The sequence below is a fragment of the Rhodnius prolixus genome, unplaced genomic scaffold, assembly GCF_049639745.1.
Source record: "Rhodnius prolixus isolate KJV_2025 unplaced genomic scaffold, Rpr scaffold_11, whole genome shotgun sequence".
In the NCBI taxonomy this organism is placed as follows: Eukaryota; Metazoa; Arthropoda; class Insecta; order Hemiptera; family Reduviidae; genus Rhodnius; species Rhodnius prolixus.
The window spans coordinates 7,862,251-7,877,968 of NW_027411625.1; the positions used below are offsets into that span (position 1 = coordinate 7,862,251).

The following is a 15,718-nucleotide window of genomic DNA, read 5'->3' on the forward strand; positions in this document are numbered from 1 at the left end:
ACCTCTTGCTAACTCTTAGGTTGAACGCCGTTCAAGAAATTCTTCGCTAAAAATATTTAATTTATTTTCAATTAAGACTTCATTTCTGTACTAAATGCAACCAAAAATTTTAAAAGTAAATTATTCAGAACTTAATTTAAGTTAAAACATGCTAATTTTAAACCAATAGCCTATTTCGACTTATTAGTCAATAGTTTCTATTCATTACTGTTTGAATTCATTATAAAAAACCAAATACAAGGAATTAAATCGCCTTTTAGGTAGCCAATACCTGTAAACATAATTTTACCGAATACTTGGTTTATGTGGATTTTACAAAAGGAGTAATCTTGAATTAAAATTTTTAAATAGCACATTCTGAGAAGACCTGCTTCACGCTAGCCGCTTCACGCAGTATCTTAGCACCATTCTCCATGGTTTCAAATTTATTTGTTTATTTATTTTGTTTATTCAGCCATCTTCAGGTACCACCAACTACGAGGTTTGTCCAATAAGTAACGAGAGAAAAAGAGATAGTTGGCCACAGTCGCTCAAAAAAAAACAACTTCTGATTTACTCCAGTAATTTGAACCAGTAATGTGCTTTAAGTCCTTTCCCAACAAAGCTTTCGAAAGCCCCTGTTCAAAGCTTTGAAGCTTTCGTTAGGTTTTTAATACGTCAGGACGTTCGAGTAAGATTTGCAGATAACCAGAGACCACAATGCTGGTAAATATTCTGCCTAGTGTTTTTCGTCAACCACAGCTTCGGACATCTTTTTCTTTAGAATGTCTAAATGTCAACTCTATCATTTACCCTAACAAAAAAATGCTACAGGTTGTCGCAGGAAGAAATATCTCTGATGACTTCCAGTACTGCAACAACAAATTTAATGACTCCTAGAACATTCTGTGGCCAATTGATGGTTCACAATTCAACTAGCTTTGTTTAGGTTTTGGTTTGGTTTTAATTAGTGTGGATCGGCAAATCGGGTTTAGAAAATTTGTCGCACCTTAGACTCAGTATGTCTTCGCGAATACGAGTAACAGCAAAAAATTAGACAGCAGCTTCTTCGAGTTTTCAGGAATTTACTGACATTTATAACAGTACAATCTCGATTAACTTGCCGTTCAACTTTTTGAAAAATAATTTTCAAGTGTTGTTTGCTCTTTTTTTTTACCAAACGACCACTCTCTGATGAGTGTACACAATTTAAAAAGCACAACTTTGTCACTGGTTGGAATGTCCTTATCATGGAAAAATTCAATCAATTCAGCAACTGAATTCGATGGCAGCATCCAGGGATATTCCTGGGTGATCATTCTCTTCTACAGTCGATTTCATTTCCTTCTTCCGGTTCGTCTTCTCAAATGTTCTGGACGATTTCTTCAGGACTAAGTCATGCAAACTGTGTGGAGCATCTCTATCACAATCGAACCACTCCAAAATGTCTTCTCGATTCACCATACATTCATACATACATAATGACCCTTCAAGAAAATCAGGTATAAAAGAGTTGCTGTCGGACAAAAAATTTTCCTGTCGCCACCGAAAATAAAACTTTTGTTTCGACGCCGATCCAGGTGTTCTTACGATGACTCAACATGATCCCGGTTAATCCGAATCCCGGTTAACCGAGGACCGGTTAATCGAGGTTGTATTGTACTTACATTCGGCAATTAAATCTGGGATGGTTTCAACCCGCTCAGAAAGGAGTACATTTGACGCAGTACTTGCAAATATGTTTTTGATATTCCATATGGCAACGCATCATCTCAAAATGCTTTTAGTATAATTGTTTATTTCATGGACTCTTTACTTGTTGGATGAATCTGGTAGCATGATGAAAAACTTGCATGAAGTACTTTGCATACTTAACTTACTCTGTTTCACACTCCAATAAGCTTCAGCTTTGATGACCAGCACTGCGCAAACTCCGTTTGAGGACGCTCTTGATAAAGGTAAAAGCACAGAAGTAAAAACATCAAAATTGCACGCAGTATTTGTATCTAAGTAAGAGCATTACTATCTCACATTATAAGTCCAGTAAGTGTTCTTCCTGAAAAAGGGGAAATTCAGCGACCTCAGGGGGACCTGAAGAGGGATTTTATGTATGCCCATCTTTAGACAATATACAGCTTTCTCCGGAAGCTTCAGCACCAACCAACAGAGAAATGCCTCCAGCTTCAGGTCCCGCTGAGCAAGCCCCGCAGTCCATGCCCCTTATGTGATTCAATAATCTTTTGGCTGGTAGAACAGCTGGTGCACTAGTCTGTTTGGAAGTGATGGCAATCAGAAAATGTAGACACCCTACTCGAACATCACATCAGCAGCCAGTCTAAGCCCCAGCGTTAATGCATTCTTTGTGCATCCTAAGCTCTACCAAGAATTCCACACAAAAGTTGCCATGATTTAGAAAAGGGATTGCTGCACTTCGCCATAATTTGGGCTTCCCTTCGTTTCGCCATCGCATCTAGCCACCCAAAAATAGAATAATGTTATTATTCTTGCTTTTATTTAGCTTGGCAGAAGACTGTCGCTGTATTCTCCCATTGAAGGGCTCAGTGCCATCATCACCAACGAAGAATCGAACTTGATTTCTGAACGTTAATCTTTACACTATACGAGGGTCGTTTGAAAAGTCCGTGCAAAAATAAAAACTACTTAATTTTGGGGGGTAAACCTTTTTTATTTTTCAACATAGTCTCCTTTTAGGCTTATACACTTCGTCCAACGCTGCTCTAGTTTGTAGATCCCTTCCGAATAATAGGATTTGTCCAAGTCTGAAAAATAGCCATTCGTTTCTGCAATCATCTCTTCGTTTGAATAAAATCTTTTTCCCGCCAGCCATTTCTTCATATTGGGGAACAAATAGTAGTCCAAGGGAGCCAAGTCTGGAGAATAGGGGGGGATGTGAAACGAGTTGGAACCCTATTTCCATTAATTTTGCGACCACAACTGCTGAGGTGTGAGCTGGTGCGTTGTCGTGATGGAAAAGGACTTTTTTGTGGGCCAATCGTGGGCGTTTTTCTTGCAGCTCGGTTTTCAAACGGTCCAATAACGATGAATAATATGCACCTGTAATAGTTTTACCCTTTTCCAGATAGTCGATGAGGATTATTCCTTGCGAATCCCAAAAGACAGTCGCCATAATCTTTCCGGTCGAAGGAAAGGTCTTCGCCTTTTTTGGCGCAGATTCCCCCTTGGTAACCCATTGTTTAGATTGTTCTTTGATCTCAGGAGTGTAGTGATGTATCCATGTTTCATCCACAGTGACGAAACGACGCCTTAAGTCCTGCGGATTCTTCTGGAACAGCTGCAAACCGTCCTTGCAACACTTCACACGATTTCGTTTTTGGTCAAGCGTGAGCAATCGCGGCACCCATCTTGCGGATAGCTTTGTCATGCCCAAATGTTGATGCAAAATATTATGTACCCGTTCATTCGAGATGCCCACAGCACTAGCAATCTCACGCACCTTCACTCTTCTGTCATCCATCACCATATCATGGATTTTATCAATGATTTCTGGAGTAGTAACCTCAACAGGGCGTCCAGAACGTTCAGCGTCACTTGTGCCCATATGGCCACTCCGAAAATTTTGAAACCACTTATAAACTGTTCTAATCGAAGGTGCAGAGTCACCATAATGTTTATCAAGCTTCTCTTTAGTCTCCTGAGGCGTTTTGCCTTTCATAAAGTAGTGTTTAATCAACACACGAAATTCTTTTTCGTCCATTTTTTGAAAATCACTCGACTTCCTCGATTCAAACGAATGCCAAACACAAAGAAATAGACCGATCTGGCTGAAACTTGGTGAGTGTTCTTCCAAGAGATGCTATTAACTAAACATAACCTCGATACGCGCCAGTGGTGCTATCTCTCTGACTTTGCACGGACTTTTCAAACGACCCTCGTAGATATGCCCCGAAATGGTTTTAGAGAAGATTTTAAAGGCTCAGGGTTCGTGTGGAGTCTACATAAAGCCTGCATGGAAAACGTCTTTCTGGACCCTTCTAACATGTCCTGGGGACCCAAAGTTGGTAAATGTTGACACTGCCTAGGATGTTCAGTTTGGCTAGGCAGAAAAAAGATCTCTCTGTTTGAATCCTTCTTTTTCTTTTATTGCAGTGTGTAACAGAATGTCCCAAAAGTAATTTAGTGTCTAAATGTCCTTTCATATATATATATTTATCCAAAATGAATGTGAGGAAGTAGTGTTGTATTTTATAAGGTATGAGATGTCCACCAATTACAATAAAAGTCAGATGGTCGTACTGGAGAAACTAGACACTCAGCAGACGGATGGGATAACCAGGGATAATATGAGATCTCTTGGAGCATTGGGAGAATGAACTGACCAAGGATGTCTTACACAGAGCGTTACCCGATCAGGGATTTAACGCCATTGACCACCTTCTGAAGCCTCGTTTATTTATTTCCCTGCATTCCTCTATTTAGGTCTGAATAACTGACTATTCAAATCTATCTATCCTCCAGTATGTGATATCCACAAATTTATTTTGAAAAATAAAGTAGCATGATAGTTTTAAGCAACAGTGTACCTTCTTTCAAGAATAGTCTAGCCTGGAACACTATTTAGCTGGCATGCGTGGAGACTTTAATGGGCATTGAGGTCTACGGAATCTTTGTTACAATGAGATTCATGGTAGACCACTGTGTAGGCCGAAGAAGTAAAAATTCTGCCATCTTGCGACTTGTAAACAAACTTCGGCGCATAACACCATGAATGTTGTCCAGCTCAAACTATAACCTCTTTCTTGAAGCAGATCCTTCAATGTATTGAGAGATATGTTCGAACATTCTGCTCAATTATAAGTTAAGGCTAATAATACTGTGAATTGGACAGGTCCCTCCACTCGTCAGACTTTGCCCACATCCAGCGACATTACTTTTAAGTGCACGACTATACGGACATTCCATACCTTGCAAGCCAGTATTAGATGTTTTTTTCAATTTTTAAGAACTGTATATTTTTTTTTTTCAACACAAATAACTAATTTACCATATTTTAATTATTTTTGTTTTCTAAATTTCAGATACACAAATCGAATTCAACGCAGTCGACAATAGGACGTCTTCTGAGTCGAGCAATAGTAAAGTTGAAAAAGGTGAACTTAAACTACAATTACCACTTATTTTTCATGACTTGCTCTAATTGCTTTCCAATTTGCAGTCACTATCCCACAACCGATGCACTTGTATATTGATGCAGCAGGTTGAACTTGCCATACTTAAGAAAATATGCACACACCTCATATGAATTTTTTTTTGTAAACTGTGGTCGTGGCCCAACAATAATCGAGATATTTTAACTTTTTTTTATAATTTATCAACATTTTTTAATTAAAAAAAAAAAATGGCCTCTTCTCGCAGATAGTTAAAGCACAAGCAATTTTGATTACAATAATCGTAAGAACATTAAATTGTTTATAACACGATTAATACAGCATTGCGTAAGCCTGACTTTTTTACAAGAATTTAAGGTTCTTCTCAATTTTTTCAGATATTGAAAATTATTTTACATTAGTATAACTTTTTAAGATGTAAAATAGTACCATCTCCTTTAATTATTACCAAAAATAAATAAATATTGTCGTGATTGGAACAATAGTAATGCTCAATAATAAATGTTCTTTTCATTAGTACTCTTTAAATTTGCTCGGGCTGTAACTCTCTCGAAAAGTTTTTGAAGAAACAAATAATAAAATGTGGAATTTCTCAAAAACGGATCACGGTTTTTGATCGTAAATGAGGCGTAATATCTTCCCCCTTAAGTGGTGTAGCCAATTCAACCTCGTACTCCTGGGAAACTGTAAACATAAAAGAAACTTTCATCCATTCAAAAACTGCAGTAGGACAAAGTTGTATGGGAAAAACTTTAGATAACTGTAGGTGCTGTGTCTCTAGGTAGCAAGATCCAGTCGACGTTCAACAGTCTGGAGAAATTCTTCAACAAAGAAAGAGAAGAATTTGGCAAGGTCAACAAGAGGAATTTTGAAAAAAGTGAGTACGCCTAGGTTCTTTCTAAAAAGGCAGTAAATCCAAAAATTTATTTAGTGAAAAATATTTTAGTGGTATAGAAAATTCGTGGATGAATAAGATTGAATATCATAGGGTACTTACTATTAGTGAAGATTTTTTTTTAATTTTGATAGCCAAAATCACAATAAGAAGAAGAAACGATGGCAATTGCTTAGTAAAGTCTGTACGTGGACAACCTAATTCAAATTTGAAGCTGTGCAGGTTTCAAATTGGATTACAATTTCTTTACGGTGCCCCTAGTGGAGCTGGAAAATATTTTTAAAAAACGTTTTCAAGAACACTTAATTTTTTAGTGTTCTGATCAGGGATTACCCTGATTAATCGATTATTTTATCCATCATAACAACGCAGGTATGACTGACACTTTTCGATTTTGCATCCATCACAATAAAGGTTAATTTTATGAATATGGTACAGAGGAATTGGAGTATCCACTTAGAATGTTTCTACCACCCATGTACTTTTCTTAATTTAGTTTTACCTACACTTCTACTCCAATGCTCCTACTTTAGGAATTGTCAAAAGCGTCGGCGCTTTACACTTTACAAATCTAAAATGATTTGCACTCTCACTTATTAAGCAAAACTGCTGGATATAGAAAAAAAAACTTCACCAATATTTTCCTAATGGGAATATAGAAGGTCCAGACTAGATCTACTTTTTCCTGAATCCATATTACTCTAATATTCTCCTCTGGATTTCTTTTTTTCGGTATTTTTTGTTGACCGAAATTGACAGAATCTCAGATACTGAATTGAGAAATCAAATCCTGGTAGTGCTCATATTTATTTGACTGATAGTTGATTAATGACTGGTCAACTAACTGCATTCTAAAATGCAGTCTTTACAATGCGCTTTCAGTTGAAAATTTGTTATTTAGAATTGTAAAAATCTGTATTACAATAAGTCTTGTGCCTGTATACATCAGATTTTTAACTACTGAAAGAATTGCTGAACATTCAGTAAAAAAAAGTCTTAAAAGAAATGATAAAAAAGAAATTTATTTAACTATTTAAATGGCATTTGTAGCAAGTGATATCAATATTGCACACACCTCATTTGCTTCCACAGTGTGTTAGTAAGTTTAAGTGTGTATGTGATTTGGGGCTTTGACAAGATGGAAGACCATCATAGGAATATACCCTGTGCTAATATGGACAGAGGGCAGCGGACAATAGCCGGGGCCTACGTTAAAAGAGGGAGGCAACTAGAGTTTAGAGCCCAGCGATCTCACACAGAGTGTGTGCAACTTGTTAGTGTGATGGATGAGCCACAATACCTTAACCCAAACACCCATCAGTAATGTGCCTTGTGCATTTCAAAGCATCGCATAACTTTTTGAATTCAAAGCTGGTGTACAAATAAATCTCGAGCAATTATAAAAATTCTAATTAAACTGTTTCCATTCTAACTTTTTCTTGAAAGATAAAAGAATTCAGTGTGAACACAATAGGATTTTTCTCTTCAAAAATCCATTTTTATTAATTTCTATTAATCCTTAAATGTTAGCGATATATTGGACACTAATAATATGAATATAGTAAAAAGTTCAAATCACAGAATCGCCTTTTTAGGAGCAAGTCTAAAGAATCTGTTCTTCCGTAAAATAAATTGTCTAAGAAATAAGTTTTAAACAAACAGTTTAATGCATTACATTATACAGGGTGTCATTTTAAGACGGCTCAAATGCATTTCATGCTTAAACGGTTGATCTGACCGAAAAATGGTAGAGGAAAAATTTGTTGTCCGTCACCTCTAGTTTCAGAATATTTGACTTGATTTTAGATTCCTTCCCGCATACGCGGCTGACGCGCGACCAAAAGTGAGGGTTCGCTGTTGACCCCTATTTTCATATACACAGTTTTAACGAGTATAAAAAGTTATGAGAAACCGGGAACTCTCAATTCGATATCTTCAAAATTAAAGGTGCTAGGCCATTTCAAAGTCTGGTATTTATTAATCATATTTCAATTTTTTAACTTGTTATCAAAGAGAAAGAAGAGCACGCGATAGGTCATTTTTATGTATTTTTTCATCCCCTTTCTACTAAAAATATTGCCAAGGCAGTAAAGCTAGTATTTTTCTTAATATCGGGAAATAAGTCGTTTTCCGAGTGATTTTCTAAGCAATAATCAAATGTTAAGAGCTTTAGATGTTCTCAAGCATACACTAAATGGCTAAAAATTAATTTTACATCTGTTACAAACAAGAAGGTTTAATAATTATTTGATAATTTTGGGAGAGTTGCGTTTAATTACCAAAATAATTGGAAACCTCCTGCCAGATCAATATATTTCATGTAAAGGATCAATCTTATTCCTTAATTTATCAAATAATGCACTTTACTCAACTTGTGAAGCATGTACTGTGCCTTCAGTTCAATGGTGCCTCCTCTGGCTCGCAAGCCAGGTTAGCCTGGAGGTTATCAACTGCTCTCTGTATCTGAGGAGGCACCTTTGAAGGCACAGTACATGCTTCACATGTTCCTATTCTCTAGATTTGGCTCTTATTTTGTTCCTATTCTCTTATATTCTAAGAAATTTACGGCTAGAAAATATATTTTCAAATGAAGAAAACTAGAGTCAAAGTGAATCCATCACTTTGTGTAAGAATTAGCAAAGTGGTAGAGCAAATAGTAATAATATTTTACTAACGTGTGCATGCACTTAGTTGGTCGGCCCGTGATTTAGACATGCAAATCAGCCAGGGGATTATCACATAGAATGCTAGCTTGGGTGCAATAAATAACATGAAGGGATTATATATGGGTGGAAGGGTTAGTATTTGAGACGAAATCAACATAAACGGAGGTTCTTTGCTCGCTGCTCGTTGGTCTCTGATTTGAAGCAACTATCATCGCTGCTCCACTATGTTTCCAGCCTTTTAGGGTACGTTCACAACGGAGCTGTGAGCATAGATGATAGCAGAGATGATAGGAGTGATGCATCAGCGCTTAAAGAAAAACATAACGTACAATTGAATGTGAGCGTGCACAACGAAGCTTCGACTAGTGACTCATACGCGCTGCTATAAACGAGCATAGATGATACGAATTAAATATTTCATTTTTCTGCTAGCTGAACTCCAGTATCGGAGCTTCAAATTTGACTGCTGTTCAAAATACCTCGTGTTTTTCAAGACATTTGGTGAAAACTGGCATTATTTTTTTGTTATTATTTTACTATTTACTTTTAAACAATATTTTGTTTTTTTAAATCGTGCTTACATTTATTTTTATGTGTATTTATTTGTTTTTTTTCTCAATAAAACCATTACTTACCTAAGTGTAATCAGTAGTTTTTCTTCTATTGTTACAGGATTTTCATGACAATATTTCCGTTTTCTTAATTTTGTCCTTATTTTTTCTAAAATATAGTCGAATGTGGGTGGACCCATCCTCACATATTCAAAAAAACGATCCGGATAATTTCTAAGTTCCTTATATAAATGGTGAAATTCACCCAAAGTACTTCGTTTTTTATATATGGGATGTAAATGATATTTTCTAAAGCGTTTTTTCTTTAAAATACACCATTTCGTTGTTGGATGAACACAAAACCTCTTCTTCACTACTCGACATGTTGCATGTATCACAGCTCCGTTGTGCACACTAATCAGCGATTATATTTTACTCTAACAGTTATCATCTCTGCTATCATCTATACTCACAGTTCCGTTGTGAACGAGCCTGTACAGTATTGTTCTACTACCATGTATCATGTCTCTAGCGTTCCTCAAATCGGTAACCGTTGTTTGGAAATGTGTCAAAAATGTGCAAATGTAATTTAAAAAAACAAAAAAAAAACTGAAAATCTATTTTCTTAATATACTTTTGATTTGAATGTGTTGCAGTAATTGCAGATTACAATATTCCTGTGTTACAGATAATGGATTGAGAATCTACGACCACAATACGTCACACCTGTACCACTATGTTCTTATAGTAGCTCTATATACAAGCTGGCCTAACTGTTGAGAAATCGAGTAAAACAAAATTTTAAGTCGATTTTTATGATAAAAGAACTTCGAACAAATAAAAATTGTATAATCGAATAATTAAAAATCACCCTTGACTGGCTAAAAGAAGAAAAAAAAATCAAGTTGAACTGATCATGCTCTGAGCCCGCCATAGTGATTGGTGAGGTGCACTAACAGATACACTTTGTTTTAGCCACTATTTTAAGAATTATTTAGTTACGTACAGGCTGAAAATTTGGAAAAAATCTTCACTCACTTGTGATGCAAAGTAAATACAGGTTTAAAAACTACAAAATTTAAATGATACCCCCCACTGAATTTTATCCAAAGGATTCTAAAATATGTGATACAATTCATTGGAAGTGCAAAAAAAAAGATTAATTATCTAACTCAAAAGGTTCGAGTTCATTAAAACTCATGCAGAAATTAATGTTAGATGTTTACGAACTTGACATAGGTAGCAGGTTCAGGTTAGGCATCAAAGGATATCGATAAGTTGTTAACAGAAGAGTCGAATCAAGCTTAAAGCAGAGCCATGCAGTTCTTCCAGTGTCGAGACATCTCCATTCTATGGGAAAGGTGAACCTTATAAGCGTATAATTCCAGTTTATTCTCAAAATTCTTTCTTGTAAAAACTGGAATTCATTTGTCTGCCATCCAATCATTGGACCACCCGTCTAAAGATTTCGCCATTAAATATTCTCGTCATCATTTCATGTCTTCCTCTCTCATTGTATTCCTTTGCTTTCCAAACAAATCGTATCCCTTGTTTCTATTTTGCTCAAGTGATTACATTTTCTACAGCAAAGAAAGGGTGCTACAGACTGAATCTAATAGTAATCGGATAGAGTGATTCACTACAGGGTTAAGGTAAAAGAAATTAATGCTATCGAGTTATTGAAATGGTTCTTTTTTAGTCTAAGGAATGGAATTTAGTCGTTCGTCTTGCTGCAAAATGCTTAGCTATTGTTAAGCAAAATACTAATTATTTGATGGCTGTAATTTTACGGAATTCATTGAAACTCTATTGGGAACAAATTCCATGGTTGCCGGAAACAGACAATCCCTTATTTTTCATTCGATTGGAAATAACATTTTATTGCCATTAAACCATTTCTTTCCCAAGATATCCCATCAAATGCTATCATTATTTTGTAAATCAATAGGTGGTGAGAGGTTATGATGAGGTATAGGTTATGTGCGTGCCACAATCCTTTGTTTTTACCTTCACCATAACATGAACATGGTCATTAACCGTGTCTTTAGACATTGATGTGAGATGAGGCGCCGTGAACCATCATAATTTCTAAGGTCTATTCGCCAATACTAAATTTGTATGATTAACGCAGAGCAGTAGGCATAACAAGAACGTCTAGCTCTTCCATTTCTCGCTGAACACCGTATAACAACACTATTGTTCAACGCAACCAATTTTTATAAAGGTGTCTATGATTAAAAAGCGTCTAACTTGATTCTATCGATTTCCTCAGACCATTAATAGAGCTTGAATGTATTCTTGAGCAACAGTTGTATACTCTACAGGCTATTGGAATGTTCATTTTTACCATCTGGACGTTTGGTATCCATTTTCTTCAAAGCCCCAATAGGAGAAGACATTCCTCTACCATTCAAAGCTCTAGGTGGCCTCGCATTGTTATAATACGTAGCAATAAAACAATTACAACTATCTCCAATGCCGTCGAATAAGATGATATCGATAATTGAGCACATATTTGGAATCCTTGATCAGTGTAGCGACAGAGGGATCACTGTACCATTCTATCTTAAGCACAAGGAGGCCATATTCAAATTTTCAGCCACAACATAAAGTTTGTTTTACAAACTATTGTAACGGAAACAATAATAGTCGATAAGAGACATCCCAGAGTCAACCCATTAATTAAATAAATCCCCTTGTTACTAGGGTATGCAGTTACCTAGATCGGGTGTACAATCTTATATCACTTCTGCTAGTTCAATTCTTAGCCTCGTACACCATCCATCAGTTCTTTAACACCCAGAAAGAGGAGCACACTCTCCTAGACTTCGCATCGTACAGTCAGTTCCTCACGGAAAGCTCCTGAAATATATGGCCTGAAATGTTCTCTAAAACGAAAAGACTACAACTGACATGAACATAGGTTAGAGCTGTTACTCTCTTAGTGTGCAGTCTCATTCATTCAGACCCCCTTTGAGGCTGTTACATCCATCTAGCTCGTTCTTGAATTGCAGAGAGAGCTGCATTAGTTTCTAGAATCATTCTGGTTCCACACAGTTCCATCTAACCTTAGACTTACTGTAACACTTACGACAGGGTTACACTTTCTTCTACTCAGCTCGGACCAGACGCTGCAGCCCCAGTCAGCTTGGGGATGCTGTTTAACACGAACAAAACAGATGTGTAAAGTGCCCAAATTCCTCTCAAAATATAAATTTAATGTAAGATAAATAATATATCGAACTACATAGACATAAGTATAAGAATAGCTTACAAATACATTTATCTATCTAGTCACAACCAATAAATAAGTTCCACGATGTAATCATGAATAAATAACCTATTTTGTGGACAAGTATGTAATGTAATTGGATAAATAAATTACAGATTATATAAAAAATTTGTTAAATAAATATATTTGTAAAATATTAGAGAATACATAAATGTATTCACAAGAGAGAAATGAATTTATTTCATAAAGAATATTTTGAAGTACCACAAAACATATATGAAATTCCCTAAAAATATATTGTAATAAAAGATTTATTAGAACAGCAATACTGGGACCGCACATTGTGGAGGCATTCTAGGACCAATCTTGGCATCCTTTGGCAAGTCAGAGCACTCTTTTATTCCTTGAGACTGTAGATGAGGTCCTACTTTCACATCAAGTGATCACATACTGCAGTCAAAGGCTATCCACCCATTAAAACCTGCACCACCACTAAACTGAACCAGTAGAACATTGCGAGCAGGAGTTAATTTTTAGAGGCTCAGACTGCGAATGGGTCTAATTTTCATTTCAAACACATAGTCCACAGTATTTTGTGAGTTCAATTACCTCTACTCATTAATAAAACTCAAATCTTAGGACCAAAATTCCCTTTTGAATATTTTAGCACCTGGATTGAATTTGAAAATCTTGAGGTTTTCGCCTGAACCCGCAAAGTGTGGATCCAAATTATCTGACTGCGTTGTTCTAATAAATGTAATAGAGGAAACATAGAACACACTTATTATTAAATTAATTTGTTGAGAAATATAAATAAAAATATATATATTATGTATTCAGATAAATTTTATAAACTGTATTTAAGTTGAAAAAAAAATATATAAATATATAATTTACATTGCCCATAATGGCAAGGGCTGGCGAACTGCAAAGCGCAGCATGACCCGGCGAACTTTGAGGTTTCTTCATAACCTAATACCTGAAGAACCTTAAACTTTAATTTGGATCCTTCAACAAAGTAATCCTCCATCCCAGTGATTGGGGATTATTCTGTAAGTATGACCTGTCCTTGGGTGCAGCATTAAGCTTGGGAGCCAAGTAATTCTACCCGAGTCTTTTTGGTACCAGTTTGTCTGGTAAGCTGTGTTTTCTAAAGTAACTTCTAGTATGGCCTTCCGAATACTGTAACTTATAGTCTTTTAGTGTAGCACTTTATTGTGAGCTACAACAAGACTATGACCATCAGCTGACAGACTTCTAGTTTAATTTAATTTCTTAGAATCTTAGCCTGCCACCTAAGATAAGTTCGTCGATAAAACACTGCTGATTCACTTGCACCGCAAACCAGGAACAACTTGAAGTAAATGTTACAAACAATCAAGTTCGCTAGGGTATCAATTGTTACAATAGCTAAGTTACAATAAACCGGTTATAAAATTAAAATAGTAATAAACTATTTGTTATATTGCTCAAACTATAGTCTGAGGTTCTCTGTTTGTAACCGTCAAATTTAAGGAAACCTCAAAGATTTTGATTCGTAAAAAGGAAAAAAAAAACCTTAAAAGAGTTTTGGCAAGTTAGGTTCCCAAACTGGCCTACTATTGTATGTTATCTAAGTTTACTGGAATAAACATGTTGAAACCAAATTGAATCTTATTCATTCCCATATTGTTGGAAACAGCCTAGAAGCTTGCTAAGAGTCAATTAGTCAGCACTCAGGACAGTAATCACCTGCGACACACAGAATGCAAGGTAAGGAGTTGTGTTCTCTGCGCCAAAGTATGAGTTGAAAGAGATGCAAAATTTCCTACTATATTTAAGTGGATATAATGAGATTTGGATAAAAGCTATACTTTATCAGCCTTCTTATTATCCCCAACATGCCAAACTGTGTCAAATGCTTTTTAGATGTTCATCAAAATAAACCAGTGTAATTGAGTTAATTAAAACGACCTGGTTGAAACGCCCCCTCAGTTTGCCTGCAAAAGTTTAGATGTTTTTTTTTGCGATTTTGTCTCATTACACTGGCTAAACACCCGTCCCCTTTAATGCTAAAAATAGATTTTTTAAATTAGTGCCAGGTATACCAAAATTGAAGATCGTAATAAGCTTTCAAATTTTATAGATTAGTTTACTGCCTCGTAGAATAGTTTTCCAATGTGGCCAATCGATTTTTTTTTTCAGGGGTTTCTATACGATTTGTTTTCGATTCGTTTTTCTGCGAGAGAACAGGATAACCTCTCCTCTAAACTTTAAAAGGTTATCTCAGTATATTGTAGTATTGTAGTTATTAAAAATGGGTTGACCGGTGTGTAACTTCATTGAATTATGTAACTTTTAAAAATGTTTTTGGGTTATTTTTTCGTATATAGATTCAGCGATATTTCATAAAGTAACACGCACAGTAAATACATGAGGCCTATCACTTTCTAGTATCTAACATTTTATAAGGTAAAGTCATTTTATAGCGTTTCTGGTAGAAATTTCTGTGATATTGCAGTGGTCCTCTTGGAGTGAGTCAACGAAATCGTCAGTACTTTTCTTTTTTTAAAATCTTATTCCTTTATAACGTAATCAATGTACCTATCAGATAATAAAGTCTAAACCCCTATTTCGACGGTTGAATTCTACGATGGTACCATTCCTTACAATTTAGAATCATAGAATTTTTAAACTACAGCTGTGACTGTCCTCTAAATTTTGATTATAAGTCCCCAAAAGATGACAGTGCAATATTAGCGCTAGAACAAGGCTATTTTCAGACTGTAGGTATCTCTATGATTCTAATGTTTTGAATTTTCTGTCGGATTTATTTTAAAATAGGGGGTGTTCGAGCATTACAAACTCGGAATTGTAATCGTTTTCGATTCCCCATAGCCGGGTACTTATTTCTAAGCTAATATTGCTTCATATACAAGATAAAATAATAATGGATAATCCCCTTGATAGTTAAAGGAAACACTTTCTTTAATTTTGTTTCAGAATGACGTATTCTAATAGGCTGAGGTAGTCGGCCAGGACTTAATCATAGCCAAAAACAAATTAGATTAATCAGTAGATCCTTTATCGATCAATTTGATTATTAAACCTTACGCCCATTGGATTTTCAAGTAGCTTTCAGCAAGTTTCTAAAATACGCTAAACAGTTGTCCTACAATTTTATCCACTCTGTAAACATGGCAAACGATGAAAATCGGGTGTCTTAGATTAGAATTAATTTAGTTTGCTGATTCCATAGCATAATAACA

The 15,718-nt window shown here is 35.7% G+C and overlaps 1 protein-coding gene across 2 annotated transcripts in view; it reads left to right on the forward strand.

Moving 5' to 3' along the window:
- LOC141459147 (lachesin-like) overlaps positions 1–13,086 on the forward strand; it is a 242,292-nt gene extending 229,206 nt beyond the window's left edge. The window contains exons 9-12 of one of the 2 annotated variants that reach the window (XM_074137819.1): positions 1,881–1,937; positions 5,037–5,108; positions 5,908–6,003; positions 9,927–13,086. In XM_074137819.1, the coding sequence (XP_073993920.1) occupies positions 1,881–1,937; positions 5,037–5,108; positions 5,908–6,003; positions 9,927–10,018 (317 nt within the window). In that variant the 3' untranslated portion in view covers positions 10,019–13,086. The remainder of the gene's footprint in view (positions 1–1,880; positions 1,938–5,036; positions 5,109–5,907; positions 6,004–9,926) is intronic. The other variant, XM_074137820.1, reaches the window with a different exon arrangement.
- The last annotated feature ends 2,632 nt before the right edge of the window (positions 13,087–15,718 follow it).